Here is an 18,454-nt window from a genome sequence, read left to right on the forward strand (position 1 = left end):
TATAATTATAAAGTCACATATCAATTGCTAGTGGAGATATTATGGATTAAATACACATACACACACACACACACACACACACACACACACACACACACACACACACGGAAGATCAAAATAGAGAACAAATTATTAATACTTGATTTATTCTGAAATAGTTATTTTTTTATTGTTCAGAATGTGATAGAATATCCGCTCTGGCTATACCACTGCTGTACTGGCATGTTGTTGTTTTTTAAATAACCAAGGCTCGTCAACAGATCAAAATGAGAGAACAGTGTTCATTGTGTCAGGAAAGAAGATTTCAACAATGTCTTCTTCTATTGGATTAAAAAGTGAACAGGAAGTGTAGAGGCCACAGCTTTGAATGACTTCAGCACATCTGCGCCCACAGGACATCACTAGTTTCTCACACTGCTCTGGTTTGATCTTGGTCCATTCTTCTTCAGTCTCTTCCACAGTTCACTAACTGTAGTGGGTTTCTTAGACATTACTTTGTTGCCAAGGAACTGCTTCACCTGTTTTGCAGTGTGATAGAGGGCATTGATTTGCATGAAAATTGCACTGGAGGTATTGCATTTTGCTGAAGGAAGTTCACATAAACATTTGCATTCATCCTGCCATGTAGCTGTACAAGAGGCCCAACTCCTGCTGCAGGAAACTTCCCCCAAACCATGACACTTCCTCCTCCAAATTGAACAACAACACACATAAAATTAACTTACTCTCATCACTAAAGTCATTCTGGACCTGTTCTCCTCTGTCCACACAACATGCTCCGAGGCAAAGTTAAGTCTAGCCTTTTATTCTTTCTGCTGATGAGAGGTTACGACACTGCAGAGTGGGCTTTCAGTCCAAAGTCTTAAATGACAAGACACAGATCTTGTCCTGTTCAGCAATGAACTGGCGAGAAACTCCAGATGCAGTGTTGAACTGATTCCCCAATGAGAGTCTTTGCATAATCCTGTCCTCTCGTGCACTTGTTTTACGTGGAAGCCTTTTTTAGGGACTTAAATTAATCTGTGTCCTTGTAAAGTTTCAATCTTCTTGAAATCACAGACTGTGAACGCCCAACCTCTCTCTGATGGCTGAGAGGGTCATCCCTTTGGCCTTCCTTCAACCAACTGGTTGGAATGAAAACCTGCAGCCACAGCGGCCCTTTACTAGATCGCTTTGACACCCCTTATCTAGCCTATCAGGTTATCTTTGATCAGTTATATCAGAATCAGCTTTAATGGCCAAGTATGCACACATACATGCATGGCTTGACATTAACACCTGCCCACCCACCAAATACGGGTGAATTTCAGTCGTGGCGGTTATCAGAGTTGCTCCTACCAGCCACTTTATATATGGCCTGGTCTAATGTTTTGAGATGCACCTGCATGTGATTGCTGCTTAGTATTCATCTTGCTGGGCCTTTTTCAGTTATCTCTTTAATTAATCTTATGCATCCCTGCATCACTTTTTGTTATATGTATAAGAAGCTACCCTTTATACAGGCTATTTCTTTCTAAATATACTATATATACAAAATTGTGGCTATTGAGAATGCTGAGTGGCTACTAACTTTTGAAAACCACTAGCCACAGTGGCTAGTGAGCAAAGAAGTTTTTTTCAGGGCCTGCATACATGGAATTTGACTTCGTGTTCACTCTCTCAGACAGGTAGACATATACAATATACATAGACACTTAGTACACATAAATAAAATACATTTAAAAAATAATAATAATAAATTGGGACAAATATACAAATATACAATCCAGATGGCAAAAATAGAGAGGCACATAAGTTATGGATATATACAATATACATAAATGTAATATGAGGTAGGGTCTTATTTTCAATTACACATATATAAAACAGGATGAACATACTAAATGCTAAATGCAGGAGGTAGATATAAGAGGCAGTACAACAGATCAGCTGTTCAGAAGAGTGATAGCAGAGGGAAAGAAGCTGTTTTTGTGTCTGGTTTTGCTGGCATACAGAGATCTGTAACGTCTGCCAGAGGGGAGAAGTTCAAAGAGGTTATGACCAGGGTGAGTGGGGTCTTCAGTAATTCTGCCAGCCCGTTTTTTGGTTCTTACAAGATACAAGTCCGTGAGGGAGGGCAGCTGACCTGATGGTGCGCTGTAGTCTGTGGATGTCTTTGTGTGGCCGTACCAAACCAGACCGTGATGGATGTGCAGAGGATGGTCTCAATGACTGCAGTGTAGAAGATGGTCATAAGCTCCTGCGGCAGGCCATTATTTCCTTTGCTGCTGTAGAAAGTATAACCTCTGCCGGGCCTTTTGAGGATGGCTTTGGTGTTGGGCTTCCACTTCAGATCCTGAGAAGTGATGACTCCCAGAAACCTGAATGAGTCCACTCTGGACACCAGGTTTGTTATTGTGAGGGGGGGGGGGGGGGGGGGGGGGGGCAGTGCTGGGGAGTGTTTCCTAAAGTCAACTATCACAGGAGGACAGGAGGAGTGAGAGACTGTAAATGGCTTGGGGATAGGGAGTGTGTATGAGTCCTTCTCAAACCTGCAGCAGAAGGTATTTTTACAGTATTTTTAAAACATCTCATTGAAGACCATCATCGGTTATTTAGAGATTTGTATCCTCAAAATAATTGAATCCCAAAACATCACTTCATGATCCATTATCCTGAGTGTATACGCAAAATGGGTCCTTTATTGCATGTTTGGAGTATGAGATATGAAGCAAAACACAAATTATTTAAGTCCAGCATTAAAAACTAGTCTCTTGCCAAAAAACATCAAATAGCTGTAGCCTATCACTGGGAGTTGCTGTCTGCCAAAGGTATTTAGTCTGGGCCTGTCAAAACAAAAATACTGACTGTTGAAAGTGGTAATTTGATTTCAGAACACTTTCAGATTGATTTATTAAGTGAGATAAATGTCACAACTTGGGTTAACCATAATGGTGCTTAATATCACACAGATCGTTTTTACAGATTTTGTTCATGAAATGCCAGTGTTCAGCAAGATTGTTGCCATCTTTCTGAGATTAATTTTTTGGAGTCAGAAATGTAGAACATTTTCAGGCTTCTCATGTTGTTGATCAAGTGCATAGACTGTGTGTGTGTGTGTGTGTGTGTGTGTGCGTGTGCGTGTGTGTCTCTGTGTGTGTGTGTGTGTGTGTGTATGTGTGTGTGTTTGTCTGTGTGTGTGTGTGTGTGTTTGTGTGTGTGTGTGTGTGTGTGTGTGTGTGTGTGTGTGTGTGTGCACTTACTTGAGTCAAAATTGGGAACTTGAACCAGCACACACACCAGTTGATCGGGGACGCGTTTGAATTTGGGGACCAAAACCACCGTCCCCATTTAGATTTCACTTGAGTAGTACCCAGCAGGCTCCAGAATGTGTTTTTTCCTTAAAATCTCAATTGTCCCCAAAATTGACTTATTTCAGACTTTCTGTGTGTGAGTGCCCCCCACTCCAGTGTGTGGAATTGTCTAGGCGGTCTACATTCTGCCTGATAATAAAGATAGATAGATAGATGGAGAAGCAAGTAAAAAGCTTTAGGTAGTCTGCTCGTCAGCGCCAATAGGCCCAACGTTTGATGCGGCGTCTACTCTTTATATGTCTACGATAAGCACTGTGTTAAAATTAGTTAGCTAGCATTAGAGTGCTAGCGCTACGTGCTAACGCCACATGCTCGTGCTACATGCTAACTACTTTGATGATGTGAATTTACATATAGAAAGCTAAAAGGTAGCCTGTATTTTTTCAGATAATATAGACATAATAAGAAAGTCAAGAACTATAGGTAGCCTCTATTTTAGTAGATATAAAGATAGGTAGATACATAGATAGACAGATAGATAGATAGATGGATAGATAGATAGAAGCAAGTTAAGAGCTAGAGTTAGCCTGCATTTTGTCTGGTATATACATTTTTATACATACATTATATATACACACACACATATAAACATATTATATCATATATTATAGTATATATTATATTGTATTATATTATATATATACATACATACATATAATATAGTATATAGTTATAATATAATTATAAAGGATATTATATAATATATACATTTGTTTTATTTTGAGTTGTATTAGCAAGCCTGCATTTCCAAATAATTATATGAATTAATATGGACATTTCAGGCCCTTTGTGTCAGAGTTTGTACATGACAAAAGTGTACAGTTTTATATCTCCTGATATTATAATCTGTATCAAATATTTTAAACATCATAATTTGTATGTATGTAATAGGGATATAGGAGAAACCCCTTGCTAATTTGCTAATTCAATTTACCTCTGTTTTTAAAATAAAGTCAATTGCTTTAAACACTGTCATAATAACTACTAGATGTACATGAATGGATGCAAGTGGTATATATGTCTTTATATGGCAGATGCAATTCTGAAGCTTGAAATATGTTTTCAAGCATATAGGGTATGTGTTGGGATGTGGATAAACCTGAGTATCAGTATTCACCTCCATTTTTAACCTGTCTCCTGCACCAGCCACAGTCCTAACATGCTTTTAAAGCACCACCATCTTCCCAGTCTCTTGTGTGAATGACAACAGGCCAGTTGCACTCTCCCCAAGCACTTCATTGTGATTGGAGTGAGTGATTCTTGCCCACATCCAGAGTACCACCACAGTCAATGGCTGGATCACTGTCACTGTCAACATCATTGATGATCTAACCTGGACAGATAACATCACCCACCTGGTCAGGAAAGATCCAGTATCCAGTATCAAAAGACTGTCATTAAAGCACTGTTCTTAAAAAGAAATAGGCCAACCTGGCTGGCAGTAGTATGAAGTGTACATTCTTGACTTAATTTAGCCTGTTGCTGCTCTGTAAGCTTATCCTAGCCTAGCCTGCCAGTTTAGCATTATCCCTGCAGTCAACCCAACCTCATAACTTGTGTTATCAGTCAATCAATCAAATGTATTTGTCACTAGTAATTATATAAGCTATGATGGCTTGTGTTAACTGTTCAGCTGTTGCAGACAGGGTTTCTCTAGAGAGATGTTGCCACTAAGCCATGTGAGTTATCACGGCCACTGAAGATAACTTTAGCTGCAGACTAGCATAGTCTCTGCAACTGCTGCAGAGTTTGTCCCTGTCTGGCAATATTTGAACGCTCATGAGGGCAAGCTCTGGTTGTGTTGCTCAGTAAGCAGTCACCCCACCCGATTGCAAACAGGTTTTCAACCTCACTAGCTCCGTTGTTAGTCCTGATGGCCCACCACCCGGGATCCTCCTCAAACACTTACATTAGTAAGTTATATTAGTGGATACAAACATGTTTTTTTTTCTTATTTTAAAGGTCGAGGTATGCTTGCTTTGGAGGTTTTTAACAAAGGAGATTTTGTGCTTGAATACCGTGGTAAACTTTTCAGTCAGGATGGTCTTCATATGAAGAACTACAATGACAGAGAAGCAGTATTCCTGTTTGACTTCAAATGGAAAGGGGGATGTTGGTGGTAAGTTATAATAAATATGCTTTTGTTGGCAGGTATAATAAATAACAATAGTTTTAGGAGATGAGCTTTGAATGGCTTGTTAACCTTAAGATATCCCAATTACTAACAAACCATGCAAGAGACTCACCACCTCAGTAATACTGTAAATGTATTTTGTTGCAAGTTACCTCAATTACTTACTCAGCTTTCAAAGAAAACACGCCCTTCTTAACACTGTATCCAAGCAAAGTAGGTAAATAACCTTAATATAAATATTATTGTCCTTAAGTCTTGATGCATCTGTTGAAGACAAGTCACTGGGAAGGCTTGTAAATGATGACCACATCAAGCCTAACTGCAAGATAAAAACTATTGATGTTGGTGGGATGTCACATCTTTGCCTGTTTGCCCAAGGTGACAGAGACATCGCCCAAGGTGAAGAAATAACTTACAATTACGGGGAATTAGTCTGGCCCTGGCGCATACAGGTACAATTTGTTAAATGTTGATAATAGTTTTTTTTGTCATTTTCATATGAATCTGATATCATTGTGTCTTGAGATTTGACCTATATCATGATTGTTTTCATTTTTCAGCTGATACCTGATGTCAGCAAGCAGCTGACATCAGGTATCAGGGACAGACCTCAGTAAGTAAGTGCAAGTAGTAATGGACTGTTTGGACAATGATGTGTGTTTGAAATGTCTCCTAAAGTAATGACAGATGTGTATACTGGTTTCTTAATATTATACTTAATTATACTTAAATATACTTATACTTAATGTCCCCAATTGGGTATGAATACCGTGTGGGTGTGTGTGTGTGTGTGTGTTTGGAATGACCCCAAAACTACTTATTGATTGATAGACTGTGTTTTGACATTATACATAAATGAAAGTCCCCAGTTAGGTATGATGAGCGTGTGTGTGTTTTGGAATGACCCCGAATGTAATGAAAATAGTACATAACATTTTTTGTTCCTTTTCCAGCAGCAATTGGCACCTGATGTTAGCCAGCCAAGTGTGGAAGAAAGCAATGAACGTCAGGTAGGGAAAGTTTATAAAATACTACTTAAGTACTACTTGCTCCTGTCAAGCAAGAATTTTTTTATTTAAATAGCAGAAAATTCTCCAAAAATGCTCCTACACATTAATTTCTGTGTTATAGTGTGTGTGTCCACAGAGAGCCTGCCTGCTGTCTGTATTTTCTTATTTATCAGTGTTGAGTGTGTCTGCCTGCCAGCTAGACCACTGCTGACCCCAAATGTAATAAAAATAGTGAATAACATTTTTTTTCCTATTCCAGCAGCAATTGGCACCTGATGTTAGCCAGCCGAGTGTCAAAGAAAGCGACAGACCTGTGGTAGGGGCCAGTGTATGAAATATTACGTAAAGACCTGTTGAGCAAGAATTTCTTTACTGAAAAAAGCTGAAAATTCTACAAAAATACTCCTACACGTTCATTCTTGTATTATAGTGTGTGTATCCAAAGAGAGTCTGATTGATGCCTGTATTTTCTTATTTCTTAGTGTTGAGTGTGCCTGCCACCTAGACCACTGCTGAATCATTTTATTTTAGCATGTATTATTGTCCAGTGTTTTTCTTATGGCAACCCAAGTAGTGATGTACTGTAAAGACAATGAGCTGTGTTTGGAACATCTCCTAAAGTACTTACAGAATTTTCATATACGGATGTCCCCAATTAGGTATGACTACTGCGTGTGTGTGTGAGTTGAGAATGACCCCAAAAGTACTGACAGACTTACATACTGATGTTTTGACATTATACGAAGATGAATGTCCCCAATTAGGGATGCCAAGTGTGTGTGTGTGTGTGTGTGTGTGTGTGTGTGTGTGTGTGTGTGTGTGTGTGTGTGTGTGTGTGTGTGTGCGTGCACGTCTAGAACGACCCCAAAAGTACTGATAGACTGACCTGCTGGTGTCTCAACATTATACATAGATGGATGTCCCCAATTAGGTATGAGTACCGTGTGTGTGTGTGTGTGTGTGTTTTGAATGACCCCACATGTAATTTAAATAGTAAATAACATTTTTCTTTTCCAGCAGCAATTGGCAGTTAGCCAGCTGAGTGTCGAAGAAAGCAACAGAGCTAAGGTAGGGGCCAGTTTATAAAATACTACTCTAAGACCTGTTGAGCAAGAATTTCTTTATAAAAATAGTAGAACATTTTCCAAAAATGTTCCTACAAGTTAATTCCTCTGTTATAGTGTGTATGTCCACAGAGAGCCTGCCTGCTGCCTGCTGCCTGTATTTTCTTATTTCTTAGTGTTGAGTGTGTCTGCCTGCCACCTAGACCACTGCTGAATCATTTTATTTTAGTATGTATTATTGTCCAGTGTTTCTCTTATGGCAATCCAAGTAGTAAGTACAATTAGCTGTGTTTGGAATGTCTTCTAAAGTACTTACAGACTTACATACTGGTGTTTTGACATTATACACGGATGAATGTCCCCAATTAGATATGATGAGTGTGTGTATGTTTTGGAATGACCCTTAAAGTAATCATGTAATAATAATAATAATAATAATGTGACAAAGTGCTTCATAAAGGCATCAAAATCAAAGTCATAAAATCATCATTCTTTACAGAAAGCATAGAAAACTATTACTATCTAAAACCCAATACATAAAGACAATATAAGACAGTTTAAATTAAAGTAAAACTCAGATATAATTAGGAAAGTCCATATTTTGATTAGATTAGTTCTCCATATGTAGAGATCATTATTATATTATTACTTTTGGGATCACACGCACACATGCTACACATGTCTAAATGGGATCACGCAGCACCTGTATCTCAAAGTCTTGAGATTTATTATATTATATATTATATTTATATATATTTATTCAATCTGGTTTGCTTTTCCAGCAGAAAACGGCACCTAATGTCATGGACAAACCTCTGGTAGGCTCTCACAGGGGTCAACAAAATAGTCTGGGGAAGCCCAAAGCGGCACATACAGTAAGAGCCCATTTTCATCATTAAATGTAATCACTAATGCTAATTGAATTTTTGGATTTTGAAACAATCAGTTCTTTATTTAACTGCTGTTACAGTCTCGAATGGCCAAAAATAGACGGCACCATGAGGAATGCTTCAATTGTCACAAAATTGCAGAGGAGGAGCGAAATGCTAAAGATAGACAGCATAACATGAATTTGTTAAAGCGTGCACAACTGGTCCAACAGTTGACACAACTGGATATGCTTGTGAGTAATATACTTAAACATCTTGCAGAAATAACTCTCTGTGCCCAAAGAGGTTGGGGTTGAGAATGTTAGTATTTGCAATATTAACCTAACCTAATAAACCTGGTCTTACAGCTGAATACTGAGCCCTTCAAGTAATCTTGCAGCCACACCATTCCAGCCACTCTGGCACTGTGGATAAGGTCTTGAATTGTGGTAAAAATAAAGGCACATATGCTGAGCCTACTTTTTCAATTTAGGCTATTTAATGATACATGGCCATACTAAAAACATATTAATCACTTATAACTGATCGGTAATATGTAGGGATAGGTATTGAGAAACAGGATAATTTGGTACCTCTTCCTGACTAGCAAAAAATATTGCTGTTATCAGTGTTTATGTAACCTTCATTCAACATAGGAGGCATTTTTCTTAATCGTCCCCTAATTATGAAGTTGCTAGCATTAGGTGATTATGTTTGACATGCTGTAACTTTGTGTTTACATTCTTTTCTCCAAAACATTAAAAATTGTTGGTTCACTTTACAGAATTGAATGAAAATGCAGCCAAATGCAAAAAATGTCTAAAACATATAACACCAGCAACCTCATGACATACTTATTAGAAGCTTAATCAGAAGCAGTGCAGCGTGTTTGACTTCAGCCAATGTTACTCCTAGCTGTCCCTCCCGAAACATTCCAGCTCCGATGCTGATGGGATTTGCCAAACTAAAAATGTGACTGTCTCAACCTCATTGATTCAAGGTAACACTTTCTATCGTTAAAATAGTCCATCGTTATTAACTCAGGACACAGTAACAGTGTTTCACCTTGTGGTAGGCACAGAAAATAATTTGTCTCTAATCTAAAGTTTTAAATTCTGTTGAAAAAGTTGTTTGATACTAAAATCTCTGATTAAAAAAAGTGTTTACAAATGCTAACAAGTAATGAATGAGACAATTGAGTCAATGAGACGCTGAATCACTGAATGTGATCTAAAAGCATGTGTTTGCTTCCTCAGCCTTCACATCGGCCCTAACAGAGTCACAGAGAGGTCTACACCACCCATCACCTCATCAAAGACTGCTGTACCAGAGAGCCGTGATGCCTGCCCTTTCCACATCCTGCCAAAACATCACCGGGGACAGCTGGACAGCCTGTCTCTCACACAACATTTGCAGTTTAACACAGGACATCAGTGTGAAAGTTTACAGTTTAAGATTATTATTTGTCAAGAAAAAGTCAGACCAAAGTGTAAGATTCATATGAATAAAAACAATGTTTACTAAAACATTGCAAGATGTTTGTTTTTACCTTTGTCACTATTCACGTTTGCATATTTGTTAAAGAAATGTATAAAATATTATCAGAAATGTTTGTTTCCATGCATGTAATCGAAAAAGTTATTTTCCCTCACTAGGTTGGTATGTGAACCAATTATATTTGACCCATCTGGAGGAAAGGCTGATAAGACTTTCACTCCCTGTAAAAGAAAATGCTGAATGAGCAAAACCAACTGCGACCTTGTGAAGATAAGATATACTTTGTATGTAACTATTTAAAGATTATTATTCATGTACTTATGATTATTCATGCAAACTTCAAATAAAAGGACACGAGGAAGAGTGGAAGGGCGGAGAGAATTTGCAGAGGGACAAGCCAAGCAGTGCTCGTTGACCTCCTCTCTCCCCGTGTCAGATACGTAAAGGTTGTCTCTTGTTTCTGATCTGATGAAAACTGTTTATTCTTGTAAAAGAGTATCAGGAAGTCTCCATGTGTTGTTTCTGTCAAGGCAACTGAAAGATTTTGACATGTGTTGTTTTTGTCAAGGCAACTGAAATATTTTGACAATATTTTACTACGTTGAGAAAAAATGTTGCATATATCTCATGATTGTCTATGTATTTTGATCAATTAAAACATTTTTCTAATAATAAAATAGTTAATTTAGGATCGTACAAATCTAATGAGTGCTTTCTAGTTTAAAATGGATACATCTTTTTTTTTTTTTTTTTTTTAACTTTTGACCATTTGGCACAACCACATTCATATTTCAAAAAGATCCAGTCTTGTGTTTTAGGTTTTGCTGGTGCAATTATACACTCTTATTTTACATTTGTATTGCAGAATGTTTATTTTTGTTTTAACTGTAGTTCCTGAATATAAAATACATTAATTTGTATATTTTCAGTATGACACAGTATTTTTGTAGATTGTCACCTAAATGAGATCATTCATAATCTAAATTCCTCCTCCTTCCGGAAACTATCTCCTGATGGTGAAGGTAAGGGCTTTCTGAGCAGACAGGCCGAGCAGACGACCTGCATCTTAGCTGTGTAATGATAGTGCCTGGTTATATGGACACAATATCTACAGTTAATGAGAGAAACATTTCAAAGGTAGATACAGGTAATGATGATCTTATACTTAAAAAAATATATATACAGAAAATAATCCAGATTCAGTTTTAAAATGGTCTTAAATTTACTGTTTTATTTATAGGATACCCTTTTTTAATGTTACTATTTATCTATTTAGTTGTATTTGCAAGTTCAGAGATAAGTCCACCTTACATATGAAACATCAGGTATGTTACAAAACCAATGAGTTCTGGGTTTTAAAAGCTGCTGAACACTCAGCATCAGTGTTTATGTTAGATTCGCTTGGTCTAGAAAATGTGATAAAGTAAAGTAAGTAAAAAATAATAAATGAGTTCTCTCTCAGTCAGACTCTGTCCTCGCTCTTCTGCGGATCCTTACAGCCCCATACACGTAGTGTAACGGTAAATAATGGAAGTCACGTTTGAGAGAAGCAGGGTTGTACAGAAGAAAACTGTTCACATCCAGATGAGGTGAGACGTGCCGTCCTCACGGAGCTGCGTGGACCAGGGCAGCTACTCGGCTATCTGCCGTAAGCAAAGGTTGCGTTTAACACGTAGCTGGTGTTTTTGCTGAAGTACTTCCCACATAGTCCGATATACTCATCCTGATGTTTAGGTTGGTTGACAACATATCATCTGTCACACCGTACGGATGCCCCGCATCAAAACTAATTCTTAATAATAGCGAAAGTATCTTCGGAAATACTCATCCTTTGAAAATTGGCTCTTTTCCGGGTTTTCCATCTCTCTCTCCCTGTTAAAAGACGGACAGTCCGTCTGTCCAATCAGGAGGGTCCATCCTCTGATCAGAGAGACCTACCCTTTCCGGTAGAAGTTAATGTTGTTGTGTTTTACGTTTTGTCGTTGTGCTTTGGGATTTGTCGTTGTGGTTTAGGATTTGTCGTTGTGGTCTGGGATTTGGCGTTGTGCTTTGGGATTTGTCGTTGTGGTTTAGGATTTGGCGTTGTGGTTTCAGATTTGTCGTTGTGGTTTGGGATTTGGCGTTGTGGTTTCAGATTTGTTGTTGTGGTTTCAGATTTGTCGTTGTGGTTTGGGATTTGTCGTTGTGCTTTGGGATTTGTCGTTGTGCTTAAGGATTTGTGGTTCTTTTTTACGATATGTTGTTGTGCTTTCGGATTTGCTGTTGTGATTGGCCCCTCAGGGCCACTGTAAGATACAGATTATGTCTATACTTTAAAAGTTATCCAGGCCCAGAAACAGTTTGGTGGCAGCATGATGGATGAGATGGAACCATGATATGTTTTAACTTCCCATGGGGCCACCTGGTGGGTTAATCTAGCCATGGCTGCCTGTTCAGTTCAGGCAATCATGGAGGCTACATCTTAAAAGGGTCTTCCTTCAACGTTGTCAAAAGTAAGGGAAGCACCTTGCATTAGAACCTGTGTAAAGTGAAGAAAAAAGACTGAAGATTTTTCATATTGACTGTAATCAGAAGAGAATGTTACATGCTGATGAAGGATTTTGGCAGTGCTTCTACCAACAAAGTATATGACTGAAAGTGACCATTTGCCATTAACTTTAAATGAGTATATGGATGTATACATTCACGGTGCAGATACATTGACAATGGTTTGTGTAGAACAGGTGGATTTGGAGCTTTCTACATACACAAATGGCACAAATACTGAGTAGCATCCAGCTGCAGCCTCGGAGCCCCTCACTTGACACAAATACTGTCTGTGGAGCATCACGTGGTTGCAGTAATGCCCTCCGACCTCAAGGAGCGCTGTTTCACATTATGTGACATCTTTATTAGTACTAGCAGTGCACGCGGAAGAACCCCGCCATTAAAGCAACCTCGCCATTATAGCAACCTCACAACGTGAGTGTATCGTCGAAGCGCACAAATTGTTTTTGAACATATACCTACCGCTGGTATTTGCTTGGAAGAATGGCGTACAGGGGACAAGGACAGAAGATCCAGAAGGTTATGGTGCAGCCCATTGTATCTTTTTTATGACAATGAACGGAAAACGCGGTTGAATTATTTGCTACAATAGTTTAGCAGCTAGGCTAACCCTTTTCCTTAGCTTGCTAGCTACTCATTCCTGTGGTGTTTAGGAGGAGCGAGTTTTAACAGTGCTATACGATGTGATACAGACGTTTTATGAACAGGATATGTGTCTTGATAGAAAATACTTTTGCACTCAGTTGTAGTTGTTTGAGGTGCATTTATAGGACCGGTGTGAAAAATAACATTAGCTTCTAGTTATCGCGGCACTTTGCTCGCTAAACTGCGTTCGACCACACTGGTAACGTTATTTTACATTGTGGCCTCTCATACAAACAAAGGATCTTCTTTCACTGCTGCTTGTTTGTTTGATATGAGATTGTTACATTGAGATTTTTTGCAAGCGTGGAAAAGTATGAAATGCCATAAGGCAACACTATCAGTACGACTGTGAAGTGGTTTTTTTATATTGGATATTCACTCCGGTTCCAGCCGTGACTTCACTGGGGTTTGCCCGGTGTTGGCAGCAGGAGGACGGCACCAGGACGTCGTGCTAATAGTCGCTGTAAACTGATTTAGGGACCGTCCTTAAATTACATCTCATAAATACATGAATACAAAATGACTGCACTTTTTCAACGGCTTCCATGCCATGTGACCCAGTGATTCCAAACCAGCTTCACATTGTATTACTACAGTGATCGAATACGACACACCACCTTTAATGCTATTTTGGGGCTTTTTCTATTTTTTTTTACGAATATAAATATTCAGAAATTATCTTTTTTCACATACATATGTAATAGCTTCCACATCATGTAATAGCCTAAAAAGTGGTGTGTCTTATTTGATCAGTATACTTATACAATGTGAGGCTGGTGTGGAGACACTGGGTCACATGATGTTGAAGCTATTGAAAAAAAAAATGCAGTCATTTTGCATTCATGTATTTATGGGAATTAATTCAATCAGTTTTCAGCGACTTAGTGCGAGGTCATGGGGCCGTTCTCCTGCTGCCAACACCGGGCAAGCCTCAGTGACGTTACGGCTGGAACCGGAGTGAATATCCAATATAAGACCAACTTCAGTCGTACTATCAGTAGCCTTTTAACGATGTATGCAGTAACCTCTTGTGGTGAACATATTTGTCGTTTTTCAGTGTGTTTTCTTTTGAACCTTGCATTTCCTTGACTGTTTTTATCAGAACCTAATTTTCAGGTACCTACAAAATGTAAGTATTTAGTTAAACACCGACATTTCCATAGTTAATTCTGGTTTTGGTGTGATGTATGATTTAAATTGAATTCTTATCTCATTCCCAGCGCTCACGGATCCAGGTTTGGTTGTATGAACAGGTGAACATGAGGATAGAGGGCTGCATCATTGTGAGTCTTTTTCTTTATGTATTGAACTGAAAAACAAAACGAGTAGATCGTTTGATTCCCCACAGTCATCTCATTAACATATAGGTAATGGACAATGTAGGGTAATCGGTGAATTTCAGTAAGTATGCTGGATGTCCGCACTAAAGTTGATAAATCTGACAACACTGTTGATGTGATAGACTACATGAACCCATAAAATTATATTTAAATAGGTCATCCACATCAAGACGCTTAGACTTGAGTTATCATGTTTGCCTTTTAAATTCATCATTCATTCATTCATTCATCTTCAACCGCTTATCCCGGGGTCGGGGTCGCGGGGGTGCTGGAGCCGATCCCAGCTGACATCGGGCGTGAGGCGGGGTACACCCTGGATAGGACGCCAGTCTATCACAGGGCACACATAGAGACGTACAGAGACAGACAACCATTCACACCTACGGGCAATTTTAGACTCATCAATTAACCTAACACATGCATGTCTTTGGACTGTGGGAGGAAACCGGAGTACCCGGAGAAAACCCACCTGTGACCTTCTTGCTGTGAGGCGACAGTGCTAACCACTACACCACCGTGTTCAATACAATACATTTTGTGTTATAGGTATAGTGAGGCTCAAATTTGTCCTAGAGCAATGTGTAAAGAGATTATTTGGCCCAAATGCTATAATTAATTTTCTGCTTTTTCAAATTCTTCATATCTCTTATGAAAGCATACCTTTATTCATGTGGACGAACTGTTTTGGTGCTTGAAAAGAGTTTACCAAAGTCTTAGGTCCACACAAGTAGTGTTATATATGAATAAAATAGTAGATACATGTAAAATGAATGTCTGAAATGGAATTTTGTCAATATCACTTTTTGAGAAAGTGTTGTCTCTCACTTTATTCTAGCTTCATGGGATGTGTGCAACTGTTTCTCTTCCAAACCAAACACTTATTATATACAAAAAATACACATGCATGTTTAATGCTTTATATATTTAGCGGTGCTGGTGCGGTGGTGATGGCTGTGGTACAGGCAAAGGCAGTTAGGACAAGGATGATGTGCTCCTGGTGGCAGACAAAAGGATTTGACTGTTAAATCACATACAAATAAATAAATGCAATTCTATGAAAGACAGTTTCACCTGCACAGAACGGTGTGCTGAACTGGTGGCGAAGACATCCATTCATCTCCAGGGGTGTCAAACTGATCCAGTAAAGGGCCGCTGTGGCTGCAGGTTTTCATTGCAACCAAGCAAGAACACACCTGATCCATCAAATCAACTGTGTGAAGACAATTCAGGTGATTGAATAAGTTGAGTCGGTGTGTTCTTGCTTGGTTGGAATTAAAACTTGCAGCCACAGCGGCCCTTTACTGGATCAGTTTGATACCGAATCTTACTCATCAATAATATAAAACTAAATAGCTATTACAGAGTTATACTTTACTAATGTCAACAGTCAAACAAAGTTCATGACTATTGATACACAGACCAATTTACACATTGCGCACAGAAGCACACTTATCTTCAAATGGATCTCTATCGTTTCTGTCTGTCGGAGGAATCAACCCTCTGGCACAGAAGCACCGTAATCCTCTTCGCGGCCAAATCAGTTCCAGAACGGCGCCTGTGTTTTCCACTGTTGTGATCTGCTGCCAACGTCAGGATGCAGTAAAAGGATCACACTAACTTTCTGATGGTAGTGGGTGGGTCGTCTTTAGTGATTTTCTGAGTGTTTATTGGTTAGTTTCACAGAAAATGATGGCGGACACCACGGTCCACCAACCACATACTGTGAAGCAAATGATGCCGGTCATAAGTGCTCTTTCCTGTCTTCTAATTGCCCGTGTGAGTGACCTATGAGCTTGCAGTTAAAATAATGCGGAAGAGAAGACTCTGCCGTCTCCAGCAATAGATAGATCACGTTTGTACGCTGTATAATCGCTAAGATATTGATGTAAACAGTAAAAAAAAACACTAGGGCGCGCAGGTGTCGACTTTAAAGTGAGCTCCACCTCCACGTATGCATCAATTATTATAGTCCAATACCATTGTGAAATGGGTCAGTCTGCATTCCTGTTGTCACGACACTGTTACTTTGGTACGATACCTGCCCAAAATATCTTAAAAAAAAAAAACCTCACCAAAGTAATGGCCCCCTTGGTCTGTACCGATTTTAAGCATCGATAACAGACATGCTTTGTGTTGTCCACGGGTTTTCGCTCCCTGTGTCTGCTTATAAACAAGCCTAGGACCTTCGGCAGGAACACTTGAGCCACTGTCTGTCTTGCTCTGTGAGTGACCTGTCACTATGACACAACGGCCACTCTAGCTGCAGGCAGTGATGATGCAGAGAGAATTTGCACACAGACACGCTGTCGCACAAAGTTCATAAAGTACAGATACTAATAAAACGTGAAATAGTATTGTTAACGGTTGGGTACTGCGGTACCTTTCTATTATTGGTTTAACATGCAACACTAGTCTACATAGCTAACATGTAACTACTTATACTTTGGGTAATTAATGCTTATGCACAATGCTTATCTTCAAATCATAAAAATACGCACCTCCTCATGAACAAGTGGCATCCATCAAGTTGAAAGAAGTAATGTACGACAGGTTTGTGCAATTGAATCCGAAATTGTGAGCCTCACAGAAATGTGAGAGACTGAGTACATGAACATGAAAATGTTAGTGCTTTGAAACTATTTTTTTCTGTCTCCCCATTTCATTTGTATCAGGGTTTTGATGAGTACATGAACCTGGTTCTAGATGATGCTGAAGAGGTCCACATGAAGACTAAGAACAGAAAGCCGCTGGGTAAGAGTAACTCACATTTTGATATGGTTTTGTAGCTTTGTCTCTGTTTTTATATCTAGCATTGATTTGTACACATGCATATGATCACACTTGACATTATCATATAGACAATTACTGGCTTCTATTATGATACTGCACAAAACGACCTCATCCAAATCGTTGTCTGTCGATGCAATTTGTTTTTGTCTGAATTAAGTTATTAGTAGAGCTGGCAGGTATAGGGAGGTAGGGCTCACTAATGTGGTAGCAACTTTAGTCATGGATCCTCAAAGCAATTTCAGTCAAAAACAACTGGACTGGTTGTTTGTCTAGGAAAACGTTTCACCCGTCATCCAAGAGTCTTCATCAGTTCATGTACGCATCTGACCAGGCTGGGACTGGTCAGATGCGTACATCTGACCAGCTGAATGAGAACATTCACAGGTTTAGTCATGGAGTACTTCGCAGGCCTGACTAGCTATTTCTGCAGAAGAGTGTGTAAAATGAAGAAAGGTAATGAGAAAAAATTGTATGACATAAGTAAAGTCACTGGCAGGCTCTAAGCAGAATCTTTTTTTTTTTTTTTGAACCTCAAAATACTACGGCCTTTTACCATATCCACCTAGGGCCAATTCAGAGTAAGAAAACCACTTGGCTGACTGTGAATTTATTTTTACCACTGCAGATGTGTTTGGGAATGACCTAATGAAGTCTCAACAACACAGGGAATACCTTTTTTAGTTTTGTAAATGTTGCTGAACATGCTCATAAATGGTGGTTGGTGTGGACTGCCATATTGCTTCATGAAGCCCCTTTTTGGCCTGCACCCTAATGAGCAGGGAAGGGAAGGGCTAGTCGAGAGAAACCAAACGTTCTGCACTTAATGTGACCATAATCTGTAGCCACGTTGATGGCCACTACTTTGTCCAAAAGCTAAAGTGAAACATATCTCTTACCATCCATCCCCTTGCTCTTCTGATGCCCCTCCACTTGTGTTTCTCTTTCTTTCTTTCTCTGTGCCTCCCAGGGAGGATCATGTTGAAAGGAGACAACATTACCTTGCTGCAGAGTGTGTCCATCTAGGACAAAAGGAAACACCTACAAATCTTACCTTTCCTAGACAGAAATGTTTCACTTCTTATTTTGTTTTTGCAAATGGGTATGAGTATGTTTGTGTTTATACAACATGAATATTGTAATTTTCTTTCTACCACATGGTTTTGAGAATAAATTTGTTTTTCTTACAGAAGTTGTCTGTTTAAACT

The 18,454-nt window shown here is 39.0% G+C and overlaps 1 protein-coding gene across 1 annotated transcript; it reads left to right on the forward strand.

The window, feature by feature from the left end:
- Positions 1-12,863: 12,863 nt before the first annotated feature.
- On the forward strand, positions 12,864-18,438 carry snrpe (small nuclear ribonucleoprotein polypeptide E). The gene is made up of 5 exons (XM_083939423.1): positions 12,864-13,011; positions 14,222-14,248; positions 14,340-14,402; positions 17,132-17,210; positions 18,217-18,438. The coding sequence occupies exons 1-5, from the start codon at positions 12,958-12,960 to the stop codon at positions 18,270-18,272; spliced, it is 279 nt and encodes a 92-aa protein (XP_083795549.1). The 5' UTR covers positions 12,864-12,957; the 3' UTR covers positions 18,273-18,438.
- Positions 18,439-18,454: the final 16 nt, after the last annotated feature.

The sequence above is a fragment of the Echiichthys vipera genome (assembly GCF_963691815.1).
Source record: "Echiichthys vipera genome assembly, chromosome: X".
NCBI lineage: Eukaryota > Metazoa > Chordata > Actinopteri > Perciformes > Trachinidae > Echiichthys > Echiichthys vipera.